This window comes from Cyrtonyx montezumae, unplaced genomic scaffold (genome assembly GCF_038088225.1).
Source record: "Cyrtonyx montezumae isolate F1298 unplaced genomic scaffold, pur_monq_1.0 scaffold_17, whole genome shotgun sequence".
NCBI lineage: Eukaryota > Metazoa > Chordata > Aves > Galliformes > Odontophoridae > Cyrtonyx > Cyrtonyx montezumae.
The window spans coordinates 21,516,488-21,526,742 of NW_027071903.1; the positions used below are offsets into that span (position 1 = coordinate 21,516,488).

Below are 10,255 nucleotides of genomic sequence, written 5' to 3' on the forward strand. Positions count from 1 at the left end.
CCGCTCCCCTGCACTGCAGGGTGTTGGGGTGGGGGATCCACAGACAGCCCCTGGTGCTCAGCATGGTACATGTCCCTGTGCCATTAAAAGCCCTGGAAGTGCACTTAAAGGGATAACTGATTAGGGACTCTCCAGAGTCAGCTGCTGAGCTGCAACAGGCCTAAGTAAGGCTTTAATGGGCAGCAGTTAAGTGAAGGGATAGGAGTGGTGGAAGCAGGGTGGTACTGAGCTCAGGAGCCCATCCTCGCCCCACTGCCGGGCCCAGCAACCCCCAGGGAGGGAGCGTGGCAATGGGTTCAACTGAGGGACTTGGAAAGGGATGGCAACCCCTCAAGCTCACATATGCCCTGCTTCCATCACACTGGAAGGGAAGGAGGGCAAAGAGACACAAACTTGAAGATGATTTATTCACACCAGCTCATATCCCAGCCCCACCCCAGACAGAAAACACCCGAACACAATGGTTACAGAATGGCTCAGCTTCTGCTTTAATGAAATCCTCCACCGGAGAGCAGGAGTGCATAGAGCCCTCCTCACAGACACCTCCACACGCAGAAACCGGCCTAGGGTGCACCAGCAGCACGTCCTGGGGCACCGTGCGGCCCTACACCCCGTGCACACAGCCCCAGAGAGGCAAAGCATCACACCCGAGCAGGAGCTCAGCGCTGGGGGCAGGACACGGGTGAGGACAGCACCCACTGCGATGGGACCCGTGGCCACAGCCCCCAGATGGAGCTCTCACCACTCCTCTGCCCCACAGGAACCGCTGCACTACGAGGAATGCCCCGCTCTTCAAAGAAGCAGCCCCAGCTGGGTGAAGTTAATCTGAATGCCCCTTTTATTGAACATGGTGATAGTGCAGTGGTAACATTGAACGGAGTAAGACTGCTTAAACAAAAGCTGAAAGAGGAAAGAAGGTTGGGTGGATGTTCTTGAAAAGAAGAAAGAAAAAAGGAAAATGAAAAGTTAGACCAGTTAAAACAGCATTGGCTGCCCCAAAGCAGAGACACAGACAGGTTTCACCATAGTGTTAGAAGTTAACTCACACCTCCATGTGTCTAACCCCCACACATGCCTTACATTTAAGAGTCTGAGTGAAAACCAAGAGGTGGTCGGTCAGTGGAGCGCACCACACATCAGGTGATGGGGACAGACCAACACTGATGCAGAGAAGTCGGGTTGATGATGCTGCACCTACCGCTGTGCTCCCCGTGCAGCCCCGCACGAGGCGCCCCGAGGCTAGCACACCACACAGCTGCGTGGCAGGAGCTCCTATGCCACTTGATAAACATCTTCCATTTACTATTTGGTGATTACATGTGTGTATATATAGTTCTCTAGGCAACACGTTTCAATGAGATAGTCAACTCTGAGGATACACAGGCCAATCTAACAATGAGAAATGCGGTTTCAGTCCAACAGAAGCTTGTTTTCCCTTTACTTAAGAGAAGAGATGTAACCCTCTCTCCTCAAAAGCGTTTTCAAGTCACGCTCGGGTCCCCCACAGCAGCTATTCTTCATCAGAGGAAGAGTTCTGATCCAGGAGGTACACCATGAACATCACATCTGGCCGTGATGGGACAGAGGGGTGACCAGGCCTCACAATCTCAAAGCCCAAGAAGCTGAAAGTCTTCAGGAGCAGTGCTATCAAAGAGAAAGAAATGTGTTACCACCAGGAGCCATCCCTCTGCACCTGCCTCGCTCTAGGAGCCTCAAACACCACCCCAGAGCGCAGTGGGGATGTGCAGCCCTCCCGCAGCACGCTGATGCTTTTCACTCTGTGTTTTTATTTGGGTGCTGCAGCCTCTGTGCTTGGGACATCCACCCCCAGCGTAGGGCACCCTGCGGCCATCGGCCTCCAGGCACAACCAGGTTTAACAGCAACAGCCCCTGCCTTACTAACTGGAAAGCAAGCAGAACCCAGCATCAGGTGTCTCCTCCACTACAGAGGTCACCTACGCAGCCACTGCCAGAGCAACGTGAGCGAGAACTCGTTCAGCTGAAAATTATTTCTGGTGTACGTGGAGTGACATCTTCCTGGGCTCAGCGTGGCTTAGCGGTAATAGCATGCTCTGCTTCGAGGAGTACAGAGCAGCTTGTGATGTAGCAGAGTAAAATTAGAATTAAGGCTTGAATTACTCCTGCCACGGCAACTGCTCGTTGACGAGCCCACGTCTATTAAGATCTGCAGTGACACATCCATAGCTTGGTACCTCATCACAAATCTCCTCCAACTTCCGTGCTCTAATCGCTCACCCAACACATCTATCTTTAGATCCTAAAGCAGCCCCCTTAAGCCATAAGCATCTCCCTTCGAGGCAGGATTACCTGCAGGCCTAGGAAGGGCAAAAGTGCTGGGAGAGCTTTAAAAAGCAGAAGGGCATTGGGGCAATGAGCTAACAGTCCTGGCTGGTAACCTCTCCGTTTTTCCCCTTCAAACCACAGAGGTTGGTGCCAAATACCTCCACTCCTCCTCCAAGAAGGAGGCTTAACTTCATGGACAAGGAAATACTCCCAAAAAAGCAGCACATGTAAGGACTCCTGCAGGAGGAAGCATCCCCCGGTGCCCCGGCACACGCCAGGTTCCTGCATGGGATCAGCAGCACTGCTTTACATCTAAGGAGCAAATCTCACAGCGGGAGAGCTCTCACCTCTATCTTCTCTGCTTTTTCTGAAGCAAATAAACACATAGTTGACTTTCATTTTTTCTTCAGCAAATTCCAGCAGTGCTGATAACCTGCCAAGGAGCAAGAAGACAAAAGAACATCAGCTATAGGAAGTCCTGTCCTGAGGAAGCCACTGAGCACCACCGGCAGCGTGGATGCTGTCGGCAGACAGATGACTTGTTCATAGATGTCTCTCCCCGCAAACAATGAGTGCCAAAACAATGGGTTTCCTGCCTTTGTGCCCGGCCCCAAGTTTGCATCCCTGGCACCTACAACACCCAGCCCCAGCAGCTCTGCACCAAAGCCTTTGGAGGTGGGAAGCTGAGCACTGCAGCTGCGTGCATTCATTCCCTCTCCTGGCGACACACACAGCCCCTAACACATGAAGCTGTTTCCTGAGCACATCACCTGGCTGCCACAGCCAAGGTGCTGCACAGCAGAACCCAGCTTCCTTCCTATCCCCAATTATTTGTCCCCTGCTGGTGGGCACAGAGAAGCACTAAGCCCCATGCAGCCCTGTTGCCATTTGCGATGCAGGCTGCAAGAGCAGGGACAAGCAGGGCTAGAATCAGGATCTAATTAAACAGCAGTCAGCGAGACCAGAGCACGCCGAGGGAGATTAAATTTGCGAGGATTTTGTTAATATGGTAATGAACTACTTTAATTATAGCCTCTACTAGGCTGTTTTACCTAGCTAAAAATAAGCCTGGGGAATCATGCTTGAAGCTGTGATGAGTGGAGTGGGGGAAAGCCCCCCAGGAATCCGGCCCCAGGGTCACGGGGTGTACGTGGGGCTGAGCACGAGGATCACACAGACACCCACACAGCCCCTGAACCTGGGAGCCAGCACCAGGCAGCAGGAACGGCAGGGCTGGAGGTGCCCAAGGAGGCTTTTCTTGTGATGAGCTGGTATCGTTTGCTGATTAAGTCCATCTTGAAGTTCAGAAGGACTTCAGAGGGCTCTGCACAGGAACCCAGCAAAGCCACATCTATGCCACAGTGCTCCCCACCAGAGAGATCTCCGGCGATGTGCTTGGCAGGGGAAGCTGCTCTGGAAGCTGTTCTTACACAAACTTCCCAGAGCAGAGCTGTCTGGACAAAACACGGCTGTATTCTGCCAGCAAAGAAAAATCAGAGGCTCTGGCAGAGCACACAGCCTGCATGGCAGCAGCCCAACAGCAGAACCACCTACTGATGAGAAGGAGCACAGCAATATAATGGAGTTTTCCCCCCTGAAAGAGAGGAAGACACTTGCCAAAAGAAGCTTGCCAATTGGCCAGCAGAATAAAATTTTCCACAAAGTATGCAAAGAATTGCTCCACTCATTTCTTGAGTATTTTTCATCAGCAAAGGGACTCAAAAAGCAGTAACCCATCCTGAAAGGCCACCAAGGGGAAAATACCCTCCTGTTAGCCTCCCATGTACACTTCTCTGAAGACAAGAGAGTTAAGGACATACTTCGGGTGTAAAACCAGGAAGCAGAGCTGCTGTACATACAGCTCACCTCCCTGCACACACCGCATCACAAACATAAGCAGAACTCCACATACACAGCTCTGGGACCCCAAACTTACCCTTCCTTGCTTCCATCAGCTAAGAGCCCGTCAGGGATTTCCACAAAGAGGCTCTGATTCGAAAGCACGGCATCCCAGGAGGAGGTCTTCACCTCTGTGACCTTGTACTGGAAGTGGACAACATGAGGCTTCCCTTCGTGCACTGGGACATCTTGGCTAACAGTGATCTTCTCGTCCTGCACAGGGGAGGGGGAGAGCTCATGAAACATACCATAGGGTACAGATGCACCATGACGAGCATTCAGCCCTTGGAGCAGAGCTCTGAATGCATTTTCCTGTTCACATGAGTGCAGTTTTGCCTATCTGCCCTACACTCCTTCCCTGGGCAGCAAGGGGCCATTCAGATTTTGGAGGGCAGTCTGTGAGTGAGCCCTGAAGGCTGAACCAACATGCTGGAACAGCATCTGCCACTGCAGTCTCACCACTCTTGTCACCCTGCTCCCCGGCACAGTGTTTTTGTTTGAGGGATGACCACAAATTGCTTCCCTGGACCTTACAGCCAACTGGTACATCAGTGGATTAAGGGAGGAAAAGACAGAGCACAGAGAGAATCCCAAAGCAGGCAAAAACTACATGGATTGAAGATTGTGGCAAGGTCTTTTCCAGAGACCACAGACATAGAGTGCCCCCCTAACAGCTCTAAGCAGGACGCCAAGCATGCTGCCTGCCTCAAATTCAGCTGAGCAGTTCCTAGAAAACAATTCTGTGGTTAAGTGCCATTCCTTCTCCTGACAGTTTTTGTAGGCAGCTGGCTTGCCCAGTAATGACTTCCACATTTAGCTGTGAAAAGCCCCAGCAAAACATCCAAAGAAATTCATTAGGTCCCAGCGTAACGCTGTCAACTGCAGCTGAATTGTTTTATCAGGGCAATGGTGGCAACCTCGTGAGCTCTGAGATGCAGGAAGAACACCTCAGCCTTTTATCTTTAAGAAATATATTCCACCTATAGCCAAGAAAAGGCAGTTCAGTTTGCATTCATGGCATTCCTCCTCACAACCAGGAGGGCAAGGGATGTTTCCTCATCAGTGCAAGCACAGCAGAAAGAAGTGGCTCAGCAGAAAGACCTCTGAAAACATTTCCAGGCTCCTCCACCTTACTTCCCACTGTTTTAACCCCTAGTACCACACATCCAAGCAGCCAAACACGTCTGGTTTCATTGCTGCACCAAGAGAGAAGCTGCTGAACGCGTCAATGCTGGTGACAACATCAGCTCTGCATGCAAGTCGGGAACTGCCTGCTGCTGGTCACCCGAGCAGAGGAAGCTGCTGTTTGTCTCAAGTGCACAAAGCTGTGTGCTGAAAAACAAGTTTACACTTGGTCAGAATAAATATCCTGCAGGAAGTAAATGCATTGGCTGAGCTTGAAACAAGGCTGTGGGTTTTGTAATGGTTTTAAGCCAAGTGCACCCAGAAGCTTATCTACCAAGAGCTGCTGCTGCAGAGGGGACACCTGACTGTGGCACAACAGAGCTGGTGGCAAGAGTGAGGCCTGAGCCCAGCGAGAGCTCTGCACCACAGAGGTGCATTTACAAACAGCACAACAGCAATTACACACACACCTTTCAGCAGTGACTTCTGCAGTTTTTCCTGTGCAGAAAGCCTCTTCACTTTGGAAGAGATATCTCGAGTATGAGAAGCTTGCAGATGCTTTTCTCATACTTCACAAAAACAAGAAAAGGAAGTTAAGAAAAGCAGGGGAGGGGGTGGTACACACATCGGTTTGTGTGGGAAGGTTTGCAAAGCTTGCAGCAGCAGGGAAGGACTCCCAGAGCCCCCAGCTCTTCTGCAAGCAGAAGTCAGGCACTTTCAAAGCCTTCTCTGTGCTCTGAATCTAGTGAGGTTTCCCATTTACAAGGACTAACAGAACTAGTTCCCCTGGTTCTGTGGGAACTGCATTTATACCGCCTGCCCAAGACGGGCTGTGTTTTATTCCTGTGTATCAAAATAGTGACATCCCAAGGAGAGAATCTGTTCCTGGGAAGCAGTAGCCCAGAATCCTTTAAAACACACTCAAAGCAAGACTCTGTTTGTGCAACAGGCATTCAGCTTCCACTCGCTCATCCCTGCAGAATGCCCCCATCCCTCTGCCTCTTATCCCCAGCTGCCTGCTCTGCAACCCCAGGCTCCTTTTTGGTGTCTCAGAGCCACAAGGACCACTTCCCACTCGGTTACAATTCACCAAGTGCGAGATTTTCCATCCCAGTCGCACTCCTCAAGTGCCCCAAGCAGGACAGGGGAAACCCGTAGGTGCTGGCAGGGCAGGGAGGATGTTAGGATCTTTTTATGTTAAGTCTTTGAACGGAAGAACACCAATAACTACAGGAGGCCACGCTGCTTCATTTGTAACGCTGCTGCACACAAGCACTGTGCTGCAGACTCAGGAAGGAGGCAGGCTCATTCAGAAAGGTCATCCCCTCAGCTAGAACAGCTGATACAGCTGGAAAAGGCACTTAAGCTTTTGGGTCCAGATGCTTTTCCATGTCACGCTGCAGCACCACTGACTTGAGCAGGCTGAAGAGAGAGGCAGGCTCCCAGTGACCTGCATCCAAGATGGGACTTCAAATCGCTCTGAACGGTTTAAAAACAACCTGCTCCACTCTGAGATGAGTTCTGCTAAGGAAGGAGTCAGTTCACTGAGGTTCTGGTAGCAAACTGGGTTTTGTCAGCAAAACAGCAAGCATTCTCATGAATTTCCAGAGGAGACCGTGCAGCTGTGACCTGAAGGGGCCTGAATTATTTCATCATATGAAGTCTGCCTGCCTCCCACAGAGTAATTAAAATCGAGACTAACACCTATGACAACACTGCTGAATTTGCAAGCTTAGCATAAATTTAGGCAACTTTGCAGCCTAGTCTGTGGAAAACAGCCCTCATCCCAGAAGGGTGAGAGATGCATGCCACTGTAACATAACTGAGAAGATGCACAATCACCGGTTATTCTGTCAAAGAGTCAATCCAGATGGAAGCCAGAAAGGAATATCCCTTACAACACAGGTGGCCACAGCACTCCTAGGTAAGTCTGCAAAAACACTGTGATCTTGTCCTTCCCTGCACACAAGAATGTCCCAGTTTGAGAGCAGCCTGCTGCTTTTACAGAGTTTAGGTGGCTCCCAGTCCTGGACAGCACTGCCTTCTGGAGGGCTCAAGAAGGAGCTGACCAGCCCTTCTGCCTCAACTTTCCCCTTTCTGCTTCCTCTCTCTGCACAATGTTTGAGAAATTGCTTCATGTGCTGCTTCCACAGGCAGCAGCTGGAACAGCCTCTGGGAATGGGGCTCACCAGCTATTGGCTGCACACCTCCAATAAAAGTTTATTAAGAAACCAGTGATACTTAAGCAAGTCAGAGCTGCTGGCAAGGTTGCTGAAAAAAAAAAAACAAAAAAAAAACCTGTTGTTCCCCTATATTATCTCAGAGTTACTTGTGTTTATTCCCTGGAGGAAGCAAGCAGAGCTGTAACGTGGGTAAGGACCATTATTTGGACATCATTTGTTACTCACCTTATAAATCAGAGCTGAAAGAGAAGGATCCCTGCTACCCCCTCGCCCACCGGGGATCTTCGACAGTGGGTGAGGGGCATCAGGAGCACCACAGAGGCCCTGGAACAATGTGCCTGCAGCACTGCAGCTGGGGACAGTTACTCAAAGGTAAAATACTACTGCAAGAGAAAAAGAGAACAGCAGTTAGCGGAGATCAGATTTCCAATGCTCCAGCTCCCAGCTCCAAACTGCCTGTAATCCTGCTCCCCCATGGCACAGGAGGAGCACCCACAGGCCTTCCACACCTGTCTGTACTAAACCACCTTGCTGCACATACACTGTGAGAGCAGCAAAGCTTTGCTAGAAACAGAGGAGGGCTTCGGTAGCCACAAACCCAGAGAGAGTGCTGAGCAACCCCTTGCTAATAAGGGATGGCTGGAAGCCTGCCAGGAGCAGATGGCTGAAACGCATGACCAGATGAGCACACATTTTCTATAGACAAATATCTACAAATAGATCAACAGGGCTCTGAAGGAGGAGGTTTAAAGTTTCACGTTTTCAAAACAGGGAGGAGTGAAAGGGCTGGCTCTTCAGACACCTCCAACAAACTGCACAACATCCCAGCTGGCATTCTCACGCGCGCGTGAAACACCACACAAGTGTCTGTGAGGTGAGCCTGTAGTGGACAGGGTTGGGCTGAGGGACTTTGTTCTTTATCGGTTTTTAGGCACCACCCCATCAGAGCCTCCCAAAAACCAGCAAGGCTGCAAAGGGGCAGGCTCCCTGCACACACCGCCAGCTCGCTGTCTGTGCTGAAGCTCCTCAGGTGAGGTGCTGCTTTCCATTCCAGTCCTGCTCCGTGATCTCCACATCCAGGGAGTGCTGCTCTGCACCGCCCTGGAGCAGTGTGCAGGGAACGAATGCATAGCAGCAGGTGGAAAACAACCAAAGCAATCGTGGGTGCCAAAAACAGTAACTTGCAAGCACAGTTATGACACAGGCTAAGGTCTTGGCTATCCACCCCATACCAAAACAATCTTTCTGCAGAAGTTTTCTGCAGAGCACTCTTCCTCCACGTATTTCCTTCTTCAGCTTCACTAGAAAGTGCTGTTCTGCAGTGTTCCCATGCAGCCGTGGCCTACGGCAGATGCTGCTTGCAGAGCAGGCTGCTGGACCCACGAGAAGAGCCACGAGGCACTCACACTGCAGATATCTGAAGGCAGAGTCCCTGGCGCACACCCCCAGTTGTGCTCTGTGTTAATACAGTCCCCTTGGCACAGCGCGACCGGGGCCATCAATGGACCAGTGTGCATTCAGTAGTAGTGGATGTTGAGAGGCATGACAAAGCACTTTGCTGTGCCATTCCCCACCCCCAGAAAGCTGCTGGCAGCTTTGTTTTTCCCTTCCCTCCTCCCTCACCCCCCCCCCCCCCCCCCACTTAACAATGTACTATTGATAGCTCTCTTCAACTTGCAGCCAATGCATAGAGAAGCTGGATAATGAAGTGTAGCCGTGGGGGGGGGGGGAATAAATAAATAAGAAGAGAGAGGCAGCAGCTTTCATGCAAAGCAGCTCCGGCCACTTCCCAGTTTTGCTTCCTCTGGCACACGCAGACGGTAAAACACAGGACCCCTACTCCAAGGGGCTGAGGCTCCGGGCCGCCCAGCTCAGCGCCCTGATAGCAGCACCGGGCACCGACGGGCAGCAGTCCGGTGAAGAACTTCACACCGCATCCCGACAAAGCCTCCTCTCCCCGCAGCACAGCCGGCTCAGAGCACAGCTCCGGCACGGCGCTGCCGTCCGCGCCCGCCTCCTCTCGCTGGAGCCGCTCCTCGGAGGGAAAGGCGCCGAGCTCACCGGGCTCCTCCCGCTACCGCGACCCGCAGCTCCGCGCCCCGGAGCGGACAGCCGCTGTCCTGCCAGCTCCGCAGCCCCATCCGCACGCGGCCCCACGGACAGCTCGGGGCCGCCCCGCGCCGACGTCCCAGGGCCGCAGAGCCCCGCTCAGCGCACGGCGGCCGAGCACCGGGCCGTGCCAGCGGGGGCCGACGGCCGCAGCACACCGCCAACCGCCCACCTGAGCCGCGGGAAGGCCGCAGCCCGAGCAGGGCCCTGAGCCCGCCCCGCCGGGGCTCCCCGGGCCTACCGCCCGCTTCCGACGGACCCCGGCTCCCCGAGGAGCGCGCACCTGTCCTGGGTGTTTATCATCCTCGGCTGCCTCCGCTGCGCTGCGCTGCACTGCGCTCTGCTCCGCACCTCCTCCCTCCTCCGCCGCCGCGCTCCGACTGTCCCCGCCCCCTTCCCTCGCCCCCTCGACCCCGCCCCCTTCCTATGGCCCCGCCCCCTCCTCGCGCCGGGCAGGCTGGGAAGATCCGCCGCCCCAAACAAAGGCAGCGCGCGCCCCCGTGCCGCGCATGCGTGGTGCGATTCGCCCTCGGCCCTTCCTCTCGCGGCGGCCGTACGATGGCTGCGGGTCCGCGGGGTCTCGGTCCGGCGGTACTTCCGCAGGGCCCACTGCTGGCTGTGACGCGTGATACTCT

General features: G+C 53.3%; 1 protein-coding gene across 1 annotated transcript; it reads right to left on the bottom strand.

Annotated features, from left to right (window-relative positions):
• Window positions 1-815: 815 nt before the first annotated feature.
• OAZ2 (ornithine decarboxylase antizyme 2) lies at window positions 816-9,996 on the bottom strand. Its single transcript, XM_065733697.1, is given in 6 exon segments — window positions 816-1,644; window positions 2,652-2,737; window positions 4,241-4,416; window positions 7,737-7,817; window positions 7,819-7,894; window positions 9,904-9,996. Coding segments are annotated over 6 exon segments (573 nt in total). The 5' UTR covers window positions 9,924-9,996; the 3' UTR covers window positions 816-1,510.
• Window positions 9,997-10,255: the final 259 nt, after the last annotated feature.